The sequence below is a fragment of the Equus asinus genome, chromosome 2 (genome assembly GCF_041296235.1).
Source record: "Equus asinus isolate D_3611 breed Donkey chromosome 2, EquAss-T2T_v2, whole genome shotgun sequence".
Taxonomy (NCBI): Eukaryota; Metazoa; Chordata; class Mammalia; order Perissodactyla; family Equidae; genus Equus; species Equus asinus.
Window position 1 is genome coordinate 81,186,954 of NC_091791.1, and position 25,298 is coordinate 81,212,251.

Sequence of the window (25,298 nt, forward strand, 5' to 3'; positions counted from 1 at the left end):
AATCTAGAAGAGCTGAGGTGCCAGTTTACATACCACACAATGTACAAGTTCTCAGACATCTTCTTTAGCACCCAGACTGTCAGACTCCTTAAATTTTGCAAATCTAATGGATGTAAACCGGAATCTCATTTTGATCTTAATTTATATTTCTCTATCTCCAATGCCCTGGAACATCTATCTATTTATAAGCCCCATGTTTCTCCTCTGTGAAACGCCTTTTCACATCTTTTCTATTGAGTTTTTTTAAAAATAGGAATTCTGTATATATTCTGCTTACTAATCCTTTGTCAGTTAATTGTATTGTAAATATCCCAAGTCATGGCTTGTCTTTTCACCACTTTGAATTATTTATTAGGTCAACATAAATCCTTAGTTTTAATATTGTTGATTTAATCATCTTTTCTTTTATGATTAGTGCTTTGTGTCTCAAGAGATTCTTTCCTGCCCTAACATTTTTTTCATGCAAACATCTAAACATTTGCTTTTGGTACTGAAGACTGTAATGTATTTGGAATTGATTGTTAGGTAAGGTGTAAGTCAGAAATCAAATTTCATTTTTTCCATATGGTAACCATTGTTCTAGCACTACTTGAGTCATCCTTGTTCCCAGTGATCTGCCATGCCACCTCTGTCATATCTCAAAGGTCAACATATGCATGGCTTATTTTCCAGGCTCCTTATCTCATTGCACTACTCAGAATACCTATCTCTGCAGTATATACAACACCATTTCTACAAGAAAACTTACCATCTTCTGAGGCAAGTCTCCTCAGGCTCTGCTTCATATCTGGAAGCATTCAGTCATTCTTAGTCCTTACCTATTCCATATAAGTTTAAGTATCTGCTTATGGTAACTAAACCTCTGTTAGAACTTCTTTTGGAAATGGCATTGAATCTAGAGATCAACTGGGGAGAGTTGACATCTCTACAACTTGTAACAGTCCCACTCATGAAAAAAGATGGCTCTTCACTAGTTCCCACTTTGCTTCTTCATCTTCATCCTTTAAGTTCCAAATCGGGCCTCAGTCTAAACATTGCCTTCCCTAAACCTTTCTACCACCATCCCAACTAAAGTAGGGGAAGTGTGTCCTTTATATGCAATTTTTTTTAGATAACTGTAACAGTCCAAGAAAACAATGATATGAGTTCGAAGTTTGTTAGCTTCAGTGGTGGCACCATTCTTCATTGTTGAATACATCAGAATTTGAGAAGAATACAATGAGGCTAGTTTGGGACACACAGTCGGAGGTGTCTGCATGTCCTCCTGGAAGAGGCTGTTGGATGCATGCTATGTTCTTCATGACAGAGTTTGGACGGAGATAATGATTCGATGAGACTGCCTGTTAAAACTATACAGGCCAAAAAGACAACTGATAACTGGCCCTTGAGGACACCAGGATTAAAATGGGCAGAGGGAAAGAAAACTATGGAAATGGCTGAGAAACTATCAGAAACACAGAAGGTTAACCAGAAGAATGACGTCAAGGGGGAGCCAGGGGAAGAATTTTGAAGAAGTGGTCAAAACTATCCAAACCCATTGAGAAGAAAAATCACTGGAAAGACCACTGGATCTAACAATTAAGAAATCATTAATGACAGAACAGATAGGTTAAAAACCCTAACTTCAGGGCCGGCCCCGTGGCCGAGTCGTTAAAGTTCTGCATGCTCCACTTCGGCAGCCCGGGTTCGCAGGTTCAGATCCTGGGTGCAGACCTACTCCACTCATCGGCCACGCTGTGGAGGCAAGTTAAGGGCAAATGACGCCTGAAAAGGTATGTCACTCTGCAAATGAACATGTATATACTGCAGATATGTAGGATTATCATTTCCTAAGTCTTTTTTCCCTTTCACCTCCAATGTACCTGAATGTATATTTGATATAACTGCTTTGGGGGCAAAGTCAACTTATATAACAAGAGGTGGGGTTGGGGGGGCTGTCACTCAGAAAATGAGTACTGATGGTGCATGTGACATAGGAGGCAGCTTCTCCTTCCCAGTCACAGTGTTACATGGGGTCTAATCCCAGAAAGGGTACCTAGCATATCCAATTCAGTCACTACCACATGCAGTTCCCCAATAGCTTTTCACTATTAATCTCATATCCTCCCCTTTCCATGAGCACAGCTGCGTGCTGACCTGGAGGGGCTACCCCTACAGAAGCTACCGTTCACCAAGCACTCACTGTGTGCCACATCCCTATCACCTGCCTTATGTGCATCATCTTGTTCAACCCACCCCTCACGCCCACGAGATAGGAACTAGTACTATTGTCCCCATTTTACAGATGAGAAAATAGTGTTGGAGAGCTTCAGTAACTTGCCTATGTCATACAGCAAGTAAGTGGCACAGCTGAAATAAGAATCCAGGTATGCCTGACCTCAGTGCCCACGTTCTTACCATTTCCCCTGAAATAACTGAGAACAAGGCAACGTGCTATCCCTAAGTTGTATGAGTCTGGAGGTGGTTCAGTGCAGAAGAGGAAGAACTGAGTATAATTACGCTGTTCACCTGTCCAAATCTGCACAGGACACCATGGCTCAGCCGAGAACCTGCTCAATTCTGGACACAACTAAAAGATGTTAATGACCCTGAACAGCACACTCTCTCCCCACCTCCTTGTTTTCCTTAGGGCTAGGGGCTATGAACTTATGAGAGGACAAAAATGCTTAGAGAACACTACTGCATTTGACCGCACAGAGCAGACATCCGAAGCATTCCTGAGAAGCCAGCAGGGACAGCGCGCCTTTTGCCAAAGGCACTTCTGCACCCATTTAATCGGGCCTTTAGAAAACGAGGCATTCTGGAAAGAGAGCAGAGTTATCCTTTCTGCCCTGTCCGAGTTGACCGTCATAACCATTACAACTAAAATGCCCCATTTCTCACAGCGTCATTTTGCCACAGGGTCATATTTCTCTATACATTTCTCTATTCAACTGAGTTTCAGGCTTTTTTCTAAGAGAGAGGGGGGGAAAAAAAAGAACAAGTGGCCTAGATTCAAGGTAAAAATGAAAAAAGCAAGCTGACTTGCTTTGAAATGCAAAAGATCTGTACTTCCAGCTTGTCCCAGTCCCCAAGGGACCAGGGACACCACCAGCGTTCTGCTCGCTGCTCTTCATTCAAGGTCCCCTGAAAATAGCTGCTTGTTTCCAAGGGCTATGGGGAGACCCTGCTCCTCTAGAAGGTTCCACCAAACTTCCCAAACCTGAAGCAGGTAAATGTCAGCCAGATGCCGACAGGCGTGCTGCTGCTGCTGCTATCATTTTGAAGGCACTCTGGGTTGTATTTCCTTGAAGATCATCAAGTACAGCGAAGGTGAAAACAAAGTTAGTCTGTATCGTATCCCAAAATGGGTCCAAGCCATTTCTCAACCTCAGCCACAGACATGTTCTTCCTCAAAGCATAATCCTCAATCTGCAAAAGATTAAAAGCAGCTTATTAAACCAAAATGATAAGACTTTTTGAATTGAAGTTTCCACAGGATTTGCCAAAAAACATTAAGTATCTTCTATTTCTTGTCTTAATAGCAATCTACTGAGTTACATGGAAGGAGACACTTATCTATTCACCAAGCTTCCTTATTCTCTGGGCAGAAAAACTACATGTAGTAAATTTCTGATGCTTAGAAGCTGGATGAGAGGGTGAGTGTGTGTATGGGGGGCTCTGTGTGTAGATGGGAGGACTAGAATCAGAGTAATGGGTTGAAAGGAAATTAAGACCTTAAGTGAGGTAAATTTCTTCATCCTTTCACTCTCATTTTATTTTCTTTCATGTGTAAAATATAAAATAGGTTCTAGAGTTCCACTTAAAACAAGACAGGTATCTAGGGAAGTCATACACAATGAAACAGCTAACTTACCTGATCCTTGGAAATTTTCCCCACAGAAAAATATTTGGACTTCAAATTGGAGAAGTAAAGGCCAGATACTGCTGAGGCAGGTGCCATTGCTAATGATTCTGTTAATCTGATGCCTAGAGAGAGGAACATGGGGAAAATGCTCATTTATTCAGTGCCTAGCACAGGACCTGGCAGTCAGTAGGCACCCAATTAACTTTTGCTGAACAAGTGAATGAAAGTGAATTCATGCCTTCTAGGTGGACACATGACACAGTACGAAAGATGTGATCAGACCCATCTAGCAAATTGCTGCCAAGGGGATGAACAAACTCAGGACGTGCAGATCTCCTCTAACCCAGGGGGACAGGCGTGGAAAAGACTCCCTATACTCCTACCCCCAGGCCTCCACGGTCAGTTACAGAGGCCCCCATTTGCTCCAGCCTTGGAGATGAGAGCACCATCTGAACCTCCAAGGACTCCTGTGGGGCCAATGCTACCAGGGACCCATTAAGAATGTGCCTACAATGGCACTTAGAAAGAAAAGATACTTTTTCATAGGAGTTTAGAACTCAAAGGGAACATTAAGGCTATCTAGTCCAAGCCATTCATTTTACGCACAAGGAAACAGTGCAGCACAAAGGTTAAGTGCTTTGCCAAAGATCTCCCAGCGGGCTTACAGCAGAAACAGGACTCAAATCCATATCTCACAACTCCTACTCCTGCTAATGCGGATTCAACACAGCCTCACTGTTCCTCACTTAAATCTAGATTCCTTTAACTCCATCAGTGTTTATTCCTTTAACTCAGTGTTGATGGCATGCTTTTGATTAAGTCCACTGAAATTGTTAATTGTGTTAATAACAGCGTAAAGGTAAAGAGAGAAAGCTGAAGGGACCAGTGGGAGTTGTGCAAAACCAGTGCCCAAAGACACTGTCTATAAGCAATGGGAGGAGAAATTAACGTGAAATGTTACTAAAGGTTACAAAGGTCACTAATGGAGAGAGTAAAAGCAGTTAACACACCTGTAATGGGAAAATGGGGCAGGAGATGTATGGGGTAATATGAGTAGCTAAATTCCCATCTGTTAGAGGTTAAGAGAAAATAATTAAAATTGATAAATCTTAAAATGGTAAAATAGTAATGTAAGAATACTATTCAATAACATGGAGGTAAAATACTAGAATAGCTAGCTAGGAGTGAGAAAGGATGGGATTAGGGATGATTTCATTATAAGCCTTTCCATATTTTTAAATTTTTAACCATATGCACCATTACTTTGACAAAAGTGTATCTATTAAATAAGGAGAGGGAGGTGCTCGCCTCCTCCTGGCACACACCTGTGCACCGCTCAATGTCAGCCAGTCTCCACATGGTGAGCTTCTCAGTGTGGTCAGGCTGGCTGGGGTAGCCGGGAGCTGGGCGGATGCCCTCGTAGCGCAGCCTTCGCAGGTCAGCGATGTCCAGCTGCTCGCTGCCGCAGTAAGCCCACAGTTCTCTGCGGACCCTTTCGTGGAGCTCCTCCGCAAAGGCCTGGGAGCCCAGAATGAGGCGTGCTTAGGCAGAGGCAAGAGCCCTCAGCATCAGTGCCCCCCACCCTCTCAATCAAAGTCATCCAGGGCACGTCCCTCACCTGGACCACAGGGAAAATGTGACTGGATTCTCGACTCGTTTGTAGTTTCATTAGCTGCTCTGCTCCTCAATTTTGGGCTCTGAAGCACCTTATTCAATAATCTGAGGAATGCAGGCCTTTTAACTTAAACATTTCCCTCACTGTCAGTCTAGAGCTGACGGTGGCCAGAAAGAGACGCTGGGACCATTGTTAGCCTCAGGGAGAGGGGAGAGGACCTCCCCATGGCTTAGGTTACCCCATTCCATGCAGAGGAAGATGAGGAATCTACAGAGGATATCAACGTTAGAATGAGGAGTTCTGAAATAAAAATCCGTTTTTAATTTTTTGGGCTCTTCAGGAAAATGTCACGACAAGCAAAGGGAGATATCAGAACTAAGGCAAAGAGGTCAAGATTCTAAGGGTGACTACCACCTACGGCATTGCTGAAGGTTTTTCTTTGCCCAAAAGATGATGTGTGAGGGCCCAACCTGGTGGCGTAGTGGTTAAGTTTGCACGCTCTGCTGTGGCAGCCTGGGGTTTGTGGGTTTGATCCCGGTCATGGACCTACACACCGTTCGTCAGGCCATGCTCTGGTGGAGCCCCACAGACAAAACAGAGGAAGACTGGCACAGATTTTAGCTCAGGGCCACTCTTCCTCCCCAAAATAAAAAGGTGTGAGAGCAATTCAAGAATTCATGATTTAAAATATGTGTGATGTTAAAGCCAGCCTCCTCCAACATGGAAAAAGAAAAAGAAGACACTGATTCTAAGGGTTGCTTAGCTTTTTGGCACCCATCATGGGTGCTGTCCTCAGTGTACTGCTGCTCTACCTCTGCCAGCCGGTCCCCCAGCGCCTTGACCATGATGCTGCTGTAGTCATCACACTCCTCCTCATAGGTCTTGCTCAGCTCCTCCACCCCAAAGCAGGCAACGGCGAACAGGCCCAGGTAGTCACGGATGCCCAAATGCAGGGGAGCGATGAAGTCGGACAGGCAGTGGTATGGGTCTGTGCTCGCAGAGTCTTTCTCGGCCTTAAAATCAAAGGAGTCGGTGGAGGGATCATCAGCATGGGCACGGCACCAGCACACAGTGAACAGCATTCTGGTATCTTCAAACGAATATGAGCTTCAAACTGGGATGTCTGTTTTGCTCACTGTTACATCCCTAGCACTTAGAATCGTGCCTGAGTATTTAGTCAATAGTTGTTGAATAAGCAAATAAAATGAAATTTCAAAGAATATATGGCATGATATAACATGCATAGTCAGGAAACCAATTAATTCGCTCCTTTACACACTCACCAAACATTTTCTGAATGCCTACAGGTACTGTGCTGGGATCTGGAAACCTAAACATTCATATAAAAAGAACTTTTTCCCCAAAAGTGGTTTTAACTCAAGATCAACATTAAATTCTGAAGTTAAGTTTGAGAAGGGTCCACTCAATGTACAAACCTTGACTTTGCACCAACAGAAGCAGTTCAACAAACTGCTGGGTCAGCAACACAGGGGCCGTGGCTGCCCGCCACAGGCGGGGGTCAGGAGACAGCGAAGGACTCCCTGGGCAGGGCAGAAACCGGACAAAGAACTCAGGAGGCTCTGCCTCTGGGACGTTCTCCAGAAGGCCAGGTGCCTATCCTCGCCCATTTTTCATTTTCAGCCGATGACTGACCCTTCCCTGTTACTAAGCTGGCAAATAAGGTGTTACACGTATTTCACAAATAGTAAACATTTGCTGAAAGGTAAACAGCTAATAACTAATATTTATTAAGTGCTTACTATATGTCAGGCACTATTCTTGGTGCTTTATATGAATTAGCTAATTTAATCCTCTCAAGAATCTCGTGAAGTAAGTGATACCATCAGCTCCATTTTACAGACACGAAAGCTGAGGCAGAGAGAGCTTGATTAACTAGCTCAAGGTCAGACAGGGGCTGGCCCAGTGGTCTGACACCACAACCAAGGCCCTTGACCACTATCCGGCACTGCTTAGAAGTGATCAATTAATCAAGGAGTGGCCAACCCAGAAGTTTCAGAGCTATTTGCCTGCCAGCTCTGGAAACAAGTACAGCCTAATTGACACTGGGCAGAAAATGATTAAGTGGCTGTAGGCAAAAAGGTGTTTGATAATGGCATGTGGAAATGTCAGAGAGCTCAGGGACAGCGATGCAGGGAGAAGCCGCTTTCCAGTGTACTCTGCCTATCACCTGTCCTCTGCTAACAAAAGCCAGAGAGACACAAAGCTTCCCGGCACCACAGGAGAGACAGGTCACAGAGCCCCACGGCACTTCAGAAGAGACAGCGATCAGAGCCACTCAGAACAGGAGACTCCCAGAGCAGTAAGACACTGCAGCCAGAATTTTCCAGAGTGTACTGGAAGAAAGCACCTCTTTAGAAGTGTGTATCTGAGTAGGTGATATACGTACACTGAGAAGTCACTATATTAAACGCCCTCCTACAGTCTGTCACAGACTGCCTGGACATGAATGGTACTGGACATAAAAAGAAATCAGAAGATAGAGGATTTGAAGGATGAAAGACTGGGCCAGGGAAGAGGTTTCTGACCTTAATAACACCTGTAAAAGAGAAATCACCAATTCCCTAGTGAGGAGGGGCTGGATCTTAGCATCAGAACCCCAGTGCCTTGTACTCTGTGGTGTCCGAGTCTGAGTGCACACAGTAAGGATGTAGCTGCTGTCATTTAACTTGCCGTGGTACTGTTTAATGTCCCAAACTGAGGAATCACTTCAGATGTTGTTACGCTTAAAGTATCTATCATTATGAATTATACTGTGGTTATAATTAAAAGCAATACTATCACTTTTGAATGACTGAAAACAGCAGTGAAATTCTGCAAGAATAATTTACTACAGTCCTTTGTTAATGACTAGTGAATGTCCTTGATTAGGACAACTATTTTTTTGTAGCAGCTAAAGGGACATGCAAACGATCTTAGCATTTTTAGAGGTGGAGGCATATGAGAGGGAGCCGTGTTGAGAAGAGCCTGTTCTCATCACACTGAAGGAAGCTGGTGCAGTGAAGGAAGAGCCATCCGGGTGCAGACAGGCTGGGCTCTCCCCTCTCAGCTGTGGGACTTAGAACAAGCCCACCAGCCTTCATTTTCTCCTCTGTAGAATGGAAACATAAACTGACCGACAACAAGGCTGTGTGGAAAGTAAACAAGATGGTCCATCACGTGCCCTGCTAAGCACTTGGCATCTAGTGGGTTCAGCAAATGTTTGCTCCTGCATGTCCTCCTCTTAAGAAAGCAAGCCATCAGCCTATTTTAATAATGCACATGCATGCAAACCAATGTTTTTGAACAAGTAATTGTTCATCTGTATGTGACCATCCAAGGCAGCAACGTTTCTCATCCACCTGTCCAACATAACTTTAAACACCTCTCTCCTGCTGCCTGAGAGGCCAGCCTCAAAACCCACGTTGGCGCCTTCTCTCCATTGTCCCCACAAATGCTTTGGGCTTGGGCCTGTGAGTGGTCATTTGGGGTGAGATGGGGCAGAGGTATCATTTACACAAAGCTCAGACTTATTCATGGTTTTTTTAGCGCTTAAACCAAAAAGCAGCAGCAGTGTGTTTGCTGTCAATATGGTTCTCCGTACCTGTTGCCTCAGCCCATAAAAGGTGGCAATGGGCTCTGCAGACTGCGGCTCTGCGTCCTCTGCATACAGGCAGATGTCATCTTGCACACTCTGCGCCGGCCAGAACCCAACCACGCCCCTGGCTTGAAGTTTCTTTTGACTAATCAATGCTTTCAGCATATTTTGGGCATCATCATAGACTCTTTTGGCCTCTTCACCTTTTAGGAAATATAAGAATTCACTTAAAGATGCCAAAAATAATCAGCAAAGAATGCTCCTTTTTAAGACCACTACCCCTCCTCAGCCATGTTCTCTCTTCGCGCCTCTCTTTTCCCCTCAAATCCTTTCTCAGCGTTTGTCATCAGCACAACTGAAGGTGGAACAGCTAAGGGTTCAGCGGTTTCTGCTAAGTACAGCTCCCATAGTCTGTTTTCCTAGCTCAAGCCACTGCAACTTTCCCATTTAACAAAAGGCAGAGTGCCAAATCTGTGGCTTCCCAAAGCAGTCTGTCAGACAGAGAGTGAAACAAAGCAGGCCAAATCCTTCCGTCACTGACAGTCCTCGTGCACACAGAACTCCACTGACCTCACATGAGCCTGGGGATGTGGAATAGGCGGAGGGTGAAGCGTGGCCCCAATCCCGCTGAAGTGGCGTCAGCGCTGCACCTGGACGGCCTCAGCTCGGGCCCCTGCACGTTGTCACCTGCACAGCAGGAGCCAGGCTCCCAGGACACCCTCCTCTTGGTTTTGACTCTAGATGTCAGGCTCCTCTTGGCCCTAATCCCACACTTCTGCCAGTGTATCCCTCCACCTTGCTCTAATCTGGCTATCACCTAATCCTTCGAATGGCTTAGCATCTGGAGCCCATGTCTCTAAGGTAAGTTTTGGGGGTAGGGTTAGGAGTGAGAAGCGGGGCTAGCAGCTTATCGACTCACCCACTCTCTAGCTTATTGCCCCAAGTCCTCCTCCCCTCACCAATGCTCCAGGCACAAAGGACTCCTTGCGGGCCCCCAAATTGGCACATGTGTCTGTGCCTTCTCATATTCTGTCTCCTCTGCCTGGAATGTCCTTTTCTTCGATGCCATCTCACGTCCCCAGTCCCAGGCTCGGTAACTCCCACCTAATCTTCAAAAAGCATCTCAAACACCACCTCCTCCAGGAAGCCTCCCCTGACCTCCTAGACTGAGGTCTATCTCATCTTGTGTCCACAGAAGCCTGGGCTCAACCTTGCAGCAGGTGCTCGGCATGCTGTACGGGAATTACCCGTCACTGTGGCTGCACCAGCTAGCCAGGTCCCAGAGGACAGGGGTTATACATGTCTTCTTTTGTGTATTCCCAGAAGAGCCTGGCATGTAACTGATGTCAATAAACATTTATTAAAAGAATGGATACACAGAAATGCCAAATTTAGCTGATAAATAAGGACCAAGCCAGCAATTTAAAAACCATTAAAGAGTTGAGCAGGTAAACAATATCCTATGCTATAACAATAAACTATACCCTGCATAATCCACACCCACTGCTCACCACTTAGTCTCGTCTCCAAAGTCTCAGACTGTCTCAACTGTCAGAGCAGGAAGGAAGGACTTAGTGAACTAACCTACAGTTTTGTCGTTAAAGATCTTGGGAAAGCCTCGATTCGGGTACTTGCCCCGGAGCTGCCAGACATCAAAGAAAGGCTTCCAGTCAATGTAGTCCACCAGCTTCTGCAGGTCATAGTCTTCAAAGACCCGCGTCCCAAGAAACGTGGGCTTCACTATGGGAAAGAAGTACCATTGTCAACACTACCACCAGGCGCCCGGGGCTGAGCAGCCCTCACATGCAGCGCTGCTTTCTAGAGGCCTTCCTGGCCGGCTCTCTCCTGCTCTGTTGGCTCCCACACTCTGCCTCCCTCCTGTCACTCGTATGAGTTGTTTTACAAAGAGGAGAACTTTAAATTATCGTAGAGAAGGAGTAATTCTGCAACAAATCTTAAATAAAACGATTCTTCCCATGCAGCTGACTGACTGCACCGCCCATGGAAACTCTCCCGTCAACCCTTCCACCCCCGACCCCGCCCAGGAAAAATAAAAGACTTGGGTTAATCTTCACTTGTACAAATGAAGACAATATAAAATACAGACCATTGTAGAAAGACATACATAGTAAGCCACTTATATATAGCGTAAAAACGTGACACAATAATCTGTACTGCCTACTGACACACGTGCACATAGTCAAAGGGTGAGGAAGTGCACGGCAGCAAGGCATCAACTCAGGACCTAGTGGGGGAGGGAGGGGCGCAGGGGCTCCCACTGCACATGTACTGTTTGCTTTTTAAAATGGACAGAAGGTTCTTTCTTAAGTGGTTAGCGGGTATACATGGATGTTCAGCACATTGTTCTTTATACCTCCTCGTGAGTCTAAAATACGCCCTACGTTAAATAATGGTGAAGACATCCGAGACAGATGGTGCCACTGGGCTTTTTGGGATTTCATGAGCAGCAATACTGCCCCCGACCTCACCACGCCCGTGGCGGGGTCAGGTCAGAGTCCCAGGGACTGACTCTGCAGCCAGCTTCCTAGCCCTCTTGCCCTCAGTTTCCTGATCTGTGAATAGGGATCGGAGAACTTAGACTATACTGACAATCTCAGGGGCTCTGGGATAACACAAAAGTCTCAAGAGTGCTTTCTTCATTGGATGGTAAAAGTGAGAGGAGAAAGTACGAGCAGCTTCTTAATTTTGCCCGGAAATCTCTACCTTTTCATACATGTTGACAGTAACTCTTGCCCACTTGCACCTGGTCTTTTTACCACACAGGATGATCCCTTCCGTGTAAATATTCTATTGTGCTGATTCCTTCGGTAACTGAGAAGGAACTACCAACATTCTCCTGCCGACAGCCCCCTCTTGCTCTGCAGCAGCACCAAGGGACGTCATCCCTGAATAAGCTTGTCTTCCAGAGGTTAAGATTTGCTTGCGGTTTTACCGCCAAGGATCGTGGAAAAGAACCCTTCTTCCTCCCTTTACCGACTTCCTGCAACTACCCTAGGACTGGGTTGCCCTCCAAAACATTTCTGAGGGCCGTACCTCAGGGCCTCCAGCGCCCTGCAGGGGGCAGGGTCAGGGCCTTGCAGGGGCCCCGATGGGGGTTAAAACGGCCACTCAAAAAGTGTCAGCCCCGCTGCCTGGCACTGTGGGCCTCAGAGGACTATTTCCACCAAGATGTGCTTTGGAGGTTTGACTTGGTTAAAATGGACGTCCCCTTCAGATATTTTTCCAATTTCACAGTGAAAGGTAAAGAGAAAATAATAGTTGGAACTATATAGTGATTTACATTTTTCAAAAGTTTTCACATATTGTTTTGTCCTCACAACATTTCCATAAACTCACTCCTTTTTTTACACATTAGAAACTGTCAAACACAGAAGTAAGATGCTCAGGGTCACTCCGTGGTTCAGAGCCAGGAGCTGAGCCAGGATTAGAACCCAGGCATCCTGGCTCCCAATCTGCATTCTTCCCACTAAGCCTCACTGAACCCAGCAGGACAGAAATTAGAACCAAGCTCACCGACATTTTCAATTTAATCCTGTCAACTCTGCTGAGCGCGTGTAGAACACAGATGTTGTGAACAATGAAAGCTGATTTGAGGTATTACCTTGGAAATATGGATTCAATTAATATAACCCCTATTCGCCCTGTCTTAGTTTTGCATTTGTATCTCACGCATCTCTGAGCCTGTCAAAACATCTTACACATTTTATTCCCTTGTGAACACCTATGCAAGGCAAAAAAGGTGGCTAGAAATAAGAAAGGGAAGAAACCCGATAAAAGAAATAAAAAGAGGGAAGCATCCAGAGAGAGAATGAGAGCATGAACAAGAAATAGGAGACCCGGCTCTGCTGAAATGATTTAAAGGTCTGTTCAACGCAAAGGCATTTTCAATTTCAGACATTCCATGTCTGCACTTGGGCCCGCCTGGACCCAAGCCAACCCAGTGACCGTACCACCCAGGCAGGTTTCTAGAACTTGCTTCAAGCCGAAGGGGGTTCACTCAAGCACAGCACAGAGGAAAGAATATAGGTTTACAAGACAGATCACAGAGAATCCTAGTAACCTTTCAGGTTATTACCTGAAACCCAGTTTCTTCAAATTAAAGTGAGGACAATAGCACATTCATCACAGAGTTGTGTCAAGGGCTCAGAGCCGCTGCAGGTCAATCTCAGGGCAGTGTTTGGTCCTCCATAAATGGTACCCATTTCCTTTTATTTTTAATCATCATTGTCATTCATCATCATTAGACACAATTAAGAGTTTCTAGCTGCCTGTTTGATTCTATAGCCAAGTAAATGCAAATGGCTCTTCGGCTCACAGTTAGCACACGCAGCCTTTCTCTAACCAATAGCCAGACAGACCTGGGGGAGGCTCTGACAGCCAGTCAATACGGAAACCATTTTTTCTAGCTTGACTTAAAGTTAAGTATCTTCTCTCCTAGGAAAAAAAGAAAAGTTGCTTAGTCAGAGACTCTTAGCTTTTCAGCTGCTACCCTGAAAGTATGTTCAAGAAAGCTAGTACATAAGTTTTTCAAGAAAACAAATATTTTTATTAATGAAAATTCAAGCCCTAAATAGCTCTTCCTTTCCCATCCAATATGGCTTCACATCAGCACCAGCACAATAAAGACTCATTAAATATCCACTGAATATTGATATGTGAATATAAGGCTGACCTGCAGCCTTGACCGTGGGATGAACATGGCAGTGGAGCGGTCTCCTGCCTGTGCTTTAGAACACCTGAGGCCGGGGTTAACTGGCCCGCTCTCCACTGCCCCGAGGACCAGAAGGCAGAACTAAGAAACTGTCAACTGTGGGCAAACCTAAGGGAAGGAGGAAAGCCAACAGCTTGGAAACATCTGTTGTCTTCATGCTGTTTGTTATCTCATTCCATTTGCCTAGTCAGCCCCAAAACGCACCGCCCCCACCCTCAGACAACGCCCAGCTGGCGGATAACCAGGGAGAAGTATCCCAACGACCTCTGCAGAGGAACTGTGCCCACTCTCCACAGACTGCCTGAAGCTCATCCAGACAGGGACAGTGCTGACACACCACTCTGCACAGCCAGCGCCGGGCAGTCAGGGAGCGAGGCTTACAACAGTCCTGTCTAATGTCTTCACTTTCTCCCATTCTCTCCTCAAGAACAGGATCTGTGGGAGTGATTTCAGTACACTGTTTTGGTTCCTGTTTCCCTGCTGGGGACTACCTCATATTTTATTCATTTTCATAACTCTGGTATCTAGCACAGCACCCAACACCTACTGTGTACCCAATAAAAGTTGGGCAGAATAAATAAAATTAATTTTAATAAAGCCAAAAATTATTAGGAATTTAGACTCTGAAGAAGTCTGACTTGAACTAAAAAATAGGACTTCTCTAAAATGATCCTAAACCTTACCTCCTCAAAACAGTAAAGTCACATTAAAAACTATAGGATCATTTTATTACCCAAACAAACAGGGTCCTGTTTTTATCACTCACCTTGAGAGATTCATAATGGTCCTGTCTGATATCTTCATATTCTTCCATGATCTCCTCAAAGTATTCATCCTTTAGATTCTCATCTAATAGCTGAGAACACTGAAAACGCAAGATCAGCGTTCAATCACAACAGAGCAGCAAAAGAAGATAAAACGTGCAATTCCAGTCAGTTCTGGTGACACTGCCTTCAGGAAACTTTTCCCATCATTTCCTCTCCCTTCACCAACTTTGCTAATTCCTGCCTGGGTGTGCAGTAAAGGGTCAACTCAGTAGGCCTGGGATGTTCAAATCTTGCACATTCTGAAGAAAAGACCGGTCTTGACAGGCTCCTGGGAGATGCGCTCTAAGCCCTTGGAATATCTGCCTGATAAGAGTGTCTTTGCCTACCTGGGGTCGTGGGCCACCCCAGATAGTTTATGTCAACAATGTGATTTATGGGGAGACTCAGCTCCTGCTGTATCTGTTTGACCTCTGGAGGGGTTGAAGTCTGAGTATTCCACGTCTACATGACTGACTCCCAATAAAAGCCTGGGATACCAAGGCTCAGGTGAGCTTCCCTGGCTGACAACGCTCTGTACACGCTGTCACACGTCACTAGCGGAAGAATTAAGCACTGTCCATATGACTCCACAGGGAGAGGACACCCGGAAGCTCACGCCTGCTCTTCCTGGATTCTACTCTATGCATCTTTCCACCTTTGCTGATTTTTATCTGTATCCTTTCACAGTAATAAACCATGATTGTGAGTATAAGAGTGTTTCTGAGTTCTGAGAGTCCTTCTAGCAAATCACTGAAACTGAGGGTGGTCTTGGGGACCTCCAACACCCCTCTTCTTCAGTGTTCCAAAGATACTCTGCTCATCTCTCCATCACTACACTTACTTTTAGTAAGCGTACTTGCTTTTAGTATCTATCTATGTATCGACTTTCCTCACTAGAGGACACCACGTTCACGTCCCTGGTTTCTAGCTCAGTGCCCGGTGCGTACAAGGAGCATCCTCACTAAATGTTTGCTGAAGGAATGAGGCTGATCACAGCCACCTGGCAGCTTCTGCTAAAACAAGAAAGGAAATCGATCTTCTGGGAAATGTGAGGTCACTCGGTAACTTGTAAAACTAGGATCAGGTAAATGCTGTTTATGACTATGATTACCAAGTTGGTAGAGGAATAGCTGCCACCAACGCTAAAAGTAAGATTACAAAGAAATATGAAATTGCTGCTACTGATCACATCAGTTCAAAGCTCACAGCACTGCCCACCTCTGCAGCCTCAAGCAGCATTTTTTAATACGCAAAAAGGCAGGGAAGTTCAATATCATCACTGAAATTGAGGAAGTTAGACTGGATGATGGCTAAAATGCCTACCAGCTTTAAGTAACTATAATTCTATGAGAATTTACTAAGCATCTCTAATTACAATCTAATCACCTATAAGTTACTATAAAACCAAATCACTTTATTAAGGACCATAATCAGGAAAGGCCATGTGGCAAGCCTAAAAATGGCTCCCAAATGGTATCCACACCACAGAGTATTTCCCAGCCTTATATGAACCTTACCTCAGTGGAGCCCCATTTAGGAAACCCAGCAGAGCTAAACGAAGACAAGAAGGGGATGCCTACTCCTGAGCGCCCGAAAGTACACGTAACCAATGTTCTAAAATATTGTTACATTCTGCTGGATTTTAAACTCTGAGAAAGCAAAACCCTGATTTCCTTAACATTCAAAGAACTTAACAATACCCCGACACAGGTACTATTGGGTAGACAGAATGGCCCACTGGTTTGTTGGCACCTTCGAGCCCGCTATACAGCCCCCTGCTCCCAGAGACATGGTAACACGTGCCTCCCGGCCCTGTCTGTCTCGCTTGATGGAAACGAGTTCATGGCCAATTACATGGGCTAATGGATGGGATCCTTCCACAAAAGCAGAGTCCGTCATGTGTTTTCATGCCAACCACTTAGACACAGTACAGGTTTTCTTTTCCTTCTTTTTTATTTTTCATGGCAATCGTAGTACAATGAGAGGGCATAAGTTGAAAATACGTTTTATAATTTAAAAAGAAATAATATTGGTACCTTGTTTTTTATTAAAAAAGAAAGAAAAGAAAGCAAGAGGCATCCTGAGGTCTGAACGTCCAGCTATTTTGTAGTCAACACATTTTGGAATCTTTCAAATTCATGAGCCAGTTAGCCAGAGGCCTGGGTCTGTGCCACACTCATTGCGGTTAGATCAAGACTCTGAACCAACAATCAACCTAAACAAATTGTACCACTGACTCCTGAAAAGGGTCATAAGCAATTACCCAAATGATTTATTATTGGACTCACGTTTGAGTAATTTCAAAAGGTGGCGGTTTCTTTGTCTATGACAAGAGCTAACCTCTGCTGGCTGCCTGGCTGGACCTGGCCGTAAAGAGCACAAGGGCCCACGCCTCACCCTTTGCTTTCAGCCAGGCCCGTGCTGCTGCAGCTCCTTAAGACAGTGAAGGAGCCTGTCCTCAGAAGGGACTCAAGAGGCTGACTCTTTCCTAGCTAGAGTCTTTCCCCTACCTGAAGGGGCAGTGTTAGCACAGCATCCTTAAATGGCCAACTGCCTCCTCTCCAAATGAGCAATGTTTGGAGTCATTCAGTAGCATCTGAAAACAGCAGCAAGCATTAAAAAGAGGGCCATTGGTTACGCAACCATGGACCTGACATAAGCTCCTTATGAAACATAATCCAAATATAAGGTACAAAAGTTGTTTTAAAACTGAGTTGTAGAAATGTAGTTTATTTGGACACTAGTCTATGTCAATGGTAAATAAAAACTACAATTTTATGATGGCAGCCTGATTTAATGTTATCCTTTTTAGTAAAGGAGAACTGTTAAATTCAAGAGAGCAAGTTTAACACAGCATTGAGTAAGACCCCCTGCCTTCAAATCCCGCACCGGCCGCTTCACTGATATGTGGCCTCAGAGTTACTCACCTCTTCATTCCTGTTTCTCCATCTTGAAAGTGGGGACAATGAAAGTATCTACCTCATGTGGATTAAATAAAAAATCCATGTAAAGCACTTACTACAGTGCCTAGCACACTATAAATATTTAATAATGCCAGCAATTATTGTATAAGTTTCATGTAAATAAATCCACAGATCTGAAAGAACTCCTTTGGAAAATGGCTAAGGAAATGTGGTCACCCTGGTTCAGGCTGCACGATATCACCTGGTGGTCTCCCAAATCACTGGGTCCCCTCAGTAACTTGCTTCACCCACAAACTGTAAGTTGGACTAGATCAGTGGTTTTTAAATTGCGCTCTTTTGATGAGAACTGGGAGTGGGATGCAGGATGGGAGGGGCTGCTCTTATTTGTACCACACTGAGTTTCCAGGGAAGATGTCACTTGAACACAAGGTTTCCGTGGCTAAGAGAATTGGAAACCACTGGACCACATGGTCACTCAGATTCCCTCCAGCTATTACAGCCTGTTCTTCAGGGAAAATAATGAAACACGTAACAAGAGAGGATATGAGGCTTCACTGACAAGGAAAAAACTTAGGTAAGTTGTTCATTACATTGATAGAGAAAAACCTCCTATTTTGGGTTTTGAACATCTAGTGAATGTTTTTCTGTCTTTCGGTAGGGTCAACTGTCCCGTTCTAGGTTAAATGCTTTTCTATCTGGAAACAGGCCATTTTTAAAAAATTCTACATTCCTTTTAGCTCTGGCATGGAGCTAAGAAAGTGTATGTTCATATTTGTAAATATTTGTAGATGGCTGAGATCTCTCTCCGGGTTGGTGTCAAAGTCACAGGTGTCTTGGCACCATTCCTCTGTTACTCAGACCGGCATTTCTGCCGCTGGTGCAGGAAGTGGTCTGCAAACACAAGACACACTCATCTGGCCCTCCTTCCAGCAACACAGACAACTGCAGTGACACTATCATAAGGCTTATGCTATTCTTTCACTTTTTTTGGTAGAAGTGGACAAAAATAAATGGAAGGTCTTGGGTGATACCCTTAACTCTTAATCCTCTCTTTGTTCTCTCTTCACATTGTATCTGAAATAACGTAAGGCCTACACTTACCACCACCACACTCTTGGATGCGTCCAGGACATGGATTACAGGCGCACTGTATCTTGGAGCTATTTTAACTGCTGTGTGGGTTCTGAAATGAGGGGTCAGGAAGAAAAACATATCCATCAGTGCTGACAGTTCTTACACAACTCTTGTTCAGAACCATTAGAGATGATGTGTTTTTACAGTGCTTCCCAGAGAGAGATTTCAAGGTACTTACAAACATTGAATTTCAAATTTCTCTTGTAAAACTGGGATGACTTTCTCCCCACCCTAAGATGGGGAAACCAAAGGGAAAAGACATGGATTTGTTGGCCCAGGCTGCAAAGAAGTCTGTGACAAAATGAGAACGACTTTGTCCTCAGCTCTCTGCCAGCAGGGGACGAGTCTGCGACCTTGCAGTCATTAGCAACCTGTCTGAACTAAGGGAGCTAACCAGCCCAGGCAATTGCACTTTGCTGTCATAAAGGTCAAGTTGAATTTCTTCCTCCAAATGAGCTGGGCTACCAGCCAGGGCCCCTGGGGAACCAGACACTAGGCAGGCGACACAGGACACCACCCTCTAGCTGCTTCTCCCTATTCCTGGGAGACACCACCTCAACCCCACTTGATACCTGCAGGAAGAAACCTCAGACCCTAAATAAATTCAACACAAAATAACACAGAGAGGCAAAAGCAACAAAAATATTTTATACTAACATTGGCTCAGCCCCAAATCCCTATTGCCAAACTTGAAAATGTCAGTGCTGAGGAAGAAACACCCTTTAATCCTTAAGATTACCTAATTAACTAAAGTGCAAAGCAAATTGCCCTCTGATTACCGAACGTTTACAGCAATAGCTTAGGCTACGTATCTGCTGTTTCATTACAGAACATAACGCTAAAGTGAGACTGGGGAATGCATATGCGCTCCCTTACAGTAGTTAACCAGGGCCCTGAAGATGGAGAGATGCAAGGGCTTTCCCACACTGCATTTAAATGGGCGGCAACAGCAGTTCCCACAAGACGGGCAGTGCTTTCCAGTTTCATCTTCTCCCCTAAAGTAGCAGCAGTCTTCCCCAAGTCAGACACTTTCATATTCTGTCCCTCAATTAAGATGTATTTTTGTTTGGAAAGACGTCCGGAATATGTTTTTATATGAGGAAAAAAACCAAGCGGAAGAACAGGATGTTTAATAAAACTATTTTTTAAAAAACAAACACTATCACCCTCAACCTGTGCCAATCAACCCACCTTAGATGTAAGTGCCACAGATACACATCAAAGTGTCCACACTGGTTCCATGCAGGTCAGAGACGGGAGTGAAGGTGGGAAGGGAGAGACCCAATTTTACTTTACATTCCTCTGAACTGACACGTTCTAGTAAGCGAGGATTACTGAGGTAATTTTTAAAAAACAAGAGAATATTAAAGATGCAAACGTGTGTGTTTTTAATAGGCTTCTGAGGGAAGGCTCTAAAAATTCATTCGTAATGAGACAGACAAGATCACTAACATTTCACCTGGCCCTTTCTAAGTGTATCTCTGTACATAAACAGGAAGCAAAGGACTAAAGCCATAGCCACAAGAACTGACCTAAAGATGGAAGTTCAGGCCTAAGCTAGTTAGTACAAGAGACATCTTCTGGGCTGGGAGGTTGCGGTGCAGAGCACGGAGGGAGCCAGACCATGAACCTGGAGCAGCCAAACAGACTCCACTGCTTCCTGGGGACCTGTTTTGTACCCACTGTGTGCTTGGGGATCAAAGATTTGAAGATACCTTGGGTATTCTATGAGGGGGAAGATTTTCAAACAGTAGGAAAAGTTATAAAGAAGAAGCTGTTTCTAGTTTCAAAATAGAACACAAGTCAGACTCTGCCTGCTTCCTTTTCCTCAGATGGTCACCTCCTTGAGCACATGAATTTACCCCAATGAATAGTCTGCATGAAGTTCCTCCAGGAAACATTATTTTAAGCTTGATGTGACTTAGATAGCACTTTTCTTAAAGAGAACCAGTACAATTTTAAATTTTAAAATCAACACAATTAATATTTATTAAGCATCCAAGGGTTTTGGTGCAATTCTGGCCATTTTCTTTGATGATCTTCTGGACAAGGGCACTGAGAAGGAATTGACGGATTCCAATATTTTAAATAAATTAATTAATAAATTAATAAGTAAAAGAAAAGTGCTGCCTTCTAACACAAAATTGACAAAGCTAGATGAGCACAGGCATAAAATTTGAGCTTGCTCAGCCATCGAGAGTGATTCTGGTTTCCTTATAAAATAATCTGACGTTGCTTCCACTTTCTTCCAAGCTTCCATTTATGCAAGCTTCTCTAGCTGGAAGAAGACTTCTTTCCAAAGTCTGAAAAGATGCAAAACATTGGACTCTCTCTTCCCCTTCCTCCATACCAAGAGCAAAGGGCTAGAGCTGAGGCTGAACCTATATCCATCTCTGCTAAGTCACTCATCAAATAGGATTTAATTAGTCACTGCCCCTACTTGCTGAATGGGCACAATAGTATTAACCTTGGAAGATCTTTTTAAAAACTCTGAAAAAGAACAAGTACTTGAAGTATTTATTTCATGTCATAGCCTATCCTAGAATTAATTGAAAGTGTTTTATATAAAAATGCAGCATGACCAAAACTTAAAATTTGATGAGAAAAATGAGACAAAGAGAAAATAAAGATGGGAAAATTAAGATGCAATCAGGAGTGAGATCGACATATAAAATTCATTCCACGAAATCCTACACACAGACCTGAGCTCTAAGCTTCCCTGCAGTCAATTCAAAGAGGAAAATAATATCAGTTATGTGATTTGGCACCAAACTTCCTAAGAATTTTTCTTAAAACTCAGAAAATTATCTCCAGCTTTGAGCAATATGACTTCCTATTGAATTCTCCACTATTCACAAAAAAATAATAAAGACATTTTGCAGTTATTGGCTTTACACCAGTAAAAAATTGAGAGCTAACTGCCAGACTTGTGCCCTTGAGAAGTTCTGTAGCTAACAGGGCTAGATTTCCGTTAAAGGCATTTCTAGTTTGTGATATCAAAACCATCTGTATTACAGACAGGAGAATATTCAGTGTTCTATTCCTTTATAGCTACAGGTTAAGAAGGGACAATCCAAGCACATTTCCACTCAGATATGACCCCCAAATCTGTATAACCCTTTCAACGTTTCCAAGGAGCCATCCATTAGACAGCCTTACTCCTCATTGCAAGCGTCTGGGGCTACAGCTCTAATTCTATCATGCCACCACGGGCCACTGAGGTCTGGAAAAGCCATGTTGTTATATTATATCCCCTTAGAGATCGGCTTTCATGACAACTTGGAAGACCTGAGCTGCCATCTGCTCAAATACAGTTAGCAAAGGAGAGAACTGGAACACTGCTGAGCCCTCAAGAGGTCAGAGGAGGTAACAAATACCAAGGGCTCTCAGAGGGCTTCTGAGACATTCAAACCCCTGAATGCTTTCTAGCAAAGCTGACTCGCCCAGCAGTAGATGTCTTTCTCATTCAGATGCAAGAAGCACAAACCATAAAAGGTGATAAACCAGATTTCGTAAAAATTAAGAACTTTTGTTACACAAAAATACCACTAAGACAGCAAAAGGCAAGCCATATTGGAAGAATCTATTTAAAATATATACTTCTCTAGGGGCCGGCCCGGTCGCGCAGCAGTCAAGTTCGCATGTTCCGCTTTGGCGGCCCGGGGTTCGCTGGTTCAGATCCCGGGTGTGGACATGGTACGGCTTGGCACGCCATGCTGTGGTAGGCGTCCCACGTATAAAGTAGAGGAAGATGGGCACGATGTTAGCTCAGGGCCAGGCTTCCTCAGCAAAAAGAGGAGGATTGGCAGTAGTTAGCTCAGGGCTAACCTTCCTCAGAAAAAAAAAATATATATATATACTTCTCATAAAGGCCTAATATCCAATATAAAGAACGCACACAAATCTAAGAAAAAAGTAAGAAAAAAGGCAGAATATCCAATTTAAAAAAAGACTTAAAAGAGCAAAACAAAAGATTAAAAAGCATATACAAATGGTCAAGACACATATGAAATGGTACTCAATATCATTAGTAAACAGAGAAATACAAATGAAAACCATATCAAGATATTATTACATACACATTAAAACGGTAAAATCAAAAAGGATGTGGAATCACTGGAACTCTCATAATTGCTGGTGGGAGTGTAAATTAATACAATCACTTTGGAAAACTACTCAGCAATATCTGATGCAGATGATCATATGCATACCTTATGATTCAGCTAGTTTGCTTTAGGGCAGAAATACATACATAGCAGAGTTCTGTGTAATAGCTGCAAACTGGAAAAACCCAAATGTCCACCAACAGGAGCATGGATAAATAAGGCATAGTATACTATACAATGGAATATTATACCACAATGAAAAAACCCCCAACTGTTGTAACACTAAGTTTAGGCCTCACAGAAATAATGTTGAGCAAAATAAACTGGACACAGAAGAATACATACAACAGGATTCCATTTATACAAAGTTGAAATGCAGGCAAAACCAACCTACGATGATGGAAGACAGAACAGTGGTTCCTCTTGTTGGTAAGGATGATGAGGTGGGGTAGCCCGTGAAGTTCCCAGAGTGCCATTAATGTTCTATTTCTTGATCTGGGAGTGATTACATGGGTGGGTTCATCAAGTTGTATATCTAAGATTTGTGTACTTTCCTGTATGACTGCAATACTTTGGTAGAAGTACTCACTTAAATAAGAGGGCTTGATGAAGCAAGACTCCAGGCCCGAGTCCTCACCTACTGTCACTACTTTAGAATGCAGTCAGAACAGGGGAATTTTACATGGAAGTTCTTAGAGGCTGCACGAGCATCTGTTGTGCAAAGGCTGGTCTACCACCACAATGGACAAGGGGATGGTACCTGAAAGCACTGCTGCTGGCTTTCACTTTCCAATAATTTCCCAGAAATTCTAACAGGCATGGAAGACAACAGAACCAGAAAAGGCAGAGCTCATTGAGAAACAAAGGACTGGAGAGTTGGAAGAAACTGTGGGAGGTCAGGGACCCAGCTTTCTGCCTTCGGGTAGGCACACATGGAGTTTCCCAGATGATGAGAGCAGATATTTTGCAACAGCATGAAGAAACGATGGGTGATTTCTGATGTGATTACTTCTAACTTGATATACCAGGTTACAGAGTCATTTACGGCTAATTTTGCCAATGATGTATCTTGGGAGGCTAGTCATGTTGCTTCTGAATGTTTTTTTTAAAAACCTCTTTAATTTGGTGGCTCTTACGTGGTAAGAGGTATAATAGAATGGACCATTTGGTAATGTTCCAATTTGAACAAGTAGCAATATGTGGTTTCCTGATCTTGAACTTCTCTGAGTGTAGTGTCCTACCATATAAAATGGTTCTTATTTTGAAACCAGAATCATATTTACATAACTCATAATGCATTTCATTATATCTGTTCATTTAAATATTTATTTATTCTATTTACAACTGTGATTTTAAAAGGTATTTCATTCTGACAATAGTCTATAGATTCTCTTACCATTCTCTTTACTAAGCTAACAAATGTTCACACTACAATCATCAATTACCTAAGACCATCCTCACTGAAACCCGTTACCAATGGTTGGTCACACCCCAGAGAATAATCTGCCGCACATGCTGGTGGACAGTCTTTTGTGGAGAAACAAACCCAGTTCTAATGTGAGCAACAACAGCTACACCATTAAGTCCTTCAAGTACAAAAAGCAATTGGTAGATAAATGACATAACACTAGGACTACTCATGAAAACGATCCATTCAGATTATAAACGGCATGACGGTTAATTATGGGTGTCAACTTGGCTAGGCCATGAGACCCAGTTTTTGGTCAAACACCAATCTAGACGTTTCTGTGAAGGTATTTTTTAGATGCAATGAACATTTAAATCAGTAGACTTTGAGGGAAGCCGATTAGCCTCCATAATGTGCCTGGGCCTCATTCAATCAGTTAAAGACCTTAAGAGAAAAGACTGAAGTCCTCAAGGAAGAAGGACTTCTGCCTCCAGACTGCCTGGGGACTTAAGACTGCAACATCACCTCTTGCCTGGTCTCCAGCCCAAGGCCTTCCCTGCAGATTTCAGACTTACCAGCCCCCATAATCACATGAGTCACTTCCTTAAAACAAACCTCTCTCCCTCTCTCTCTCTAAATATATACACAATGCACATGCACATTCTCTTGATTCCGTTTCTCTGGAGAACTCTGACTAATACAAATGGCTTACCATACAGTTGTTTCCAGTATGACAGGAACTTTGCACTATCTTTGACCAGACCTCTACTGTATTTTTGTATCAGAAAAATAAACTATATGATAGTGTGAATCACCAAGTTCAATGCTCCAACTGGGTCTTATTTCCTGCCAAAGTGAACTATATGCGGCATATGGAATGTGTCATAAAAAGTCTAAAACCCATAGTTAACATATTTCTCACCAAATATTATGATCACGACCCCAGGAAAAATCTGACAAACTAATGATTATGTGACCAAATTTGAACTTTCTCCGCTTTAAATTGTTTAACCCAGAGGTTTCAAAAACAACTTCCCAAAGTGGTCTTTTGGTTCATTCTTGCTAGGCTGGCTTTCTGTCTCAACTACTACAAGGTCAGAGTCTCTTCAAGGGAACCTGCAATTACTCAGA

The 25,298-nt window shown here is 43.6% G+C and overlaps 1 protein-coding gene across 5 annotated transcripts in view; it reads right to left on the bottom strand.

The window, feature by feature from the left end:
• Nucleotides 1-283: 283 nt before the first annotated feature.
• MTR (5-methyltetrahydrofolate-homocysteine methyltransferase) overlaps nt 284-25,298 on the bottom strand; it is a 101,617-nt gene continuing 76,602 nt past the window's right edge. For 4 of the 5 annotated variants that reach the window (XM_014846519.3, XM_044758557.2, XM_070492208.1 and 1 more), the window contains 9 exons: nt 18,621-18,702; nt 14,556-14,654; nt 13,437-13,512; nt 10,642-10,797; nt 9,064-9,260; nt 6,275-6,475; nt 5,173-5,365; nt 3,857-3,969; nt 284-3,411 (listed from right to left, as the gene is read on the bottom strand). In XM_014846519.3, coding sequence (XP_014702005.1) covers nt 3,325-3,411; nt 3,857-3,969; nt 5,173-5,365; nt 6,275-6,475; nt 9,064-9,260; nt 10,642-10,797; nt 13,437-13,512; nt 14,556-14,654; nt 18,621-18,702 — 1,204 coding nt within the window. In that variant the 3' untranslated portion in view covers nt 284-3,324. The remainder of the gene's footprint in view (nt 3,412-3,856; nt 3,970-5,172; nt 5,366-6,274; nt 6,476-9,063; nt 9,261-10,641; nt 10,798-13,436; nt 13,513-14,555; nt 14,655-18,620; nt 18,703-25,298) is intronic. The other variant, XR_006520028.2, reaches the window with a different exon arrangement.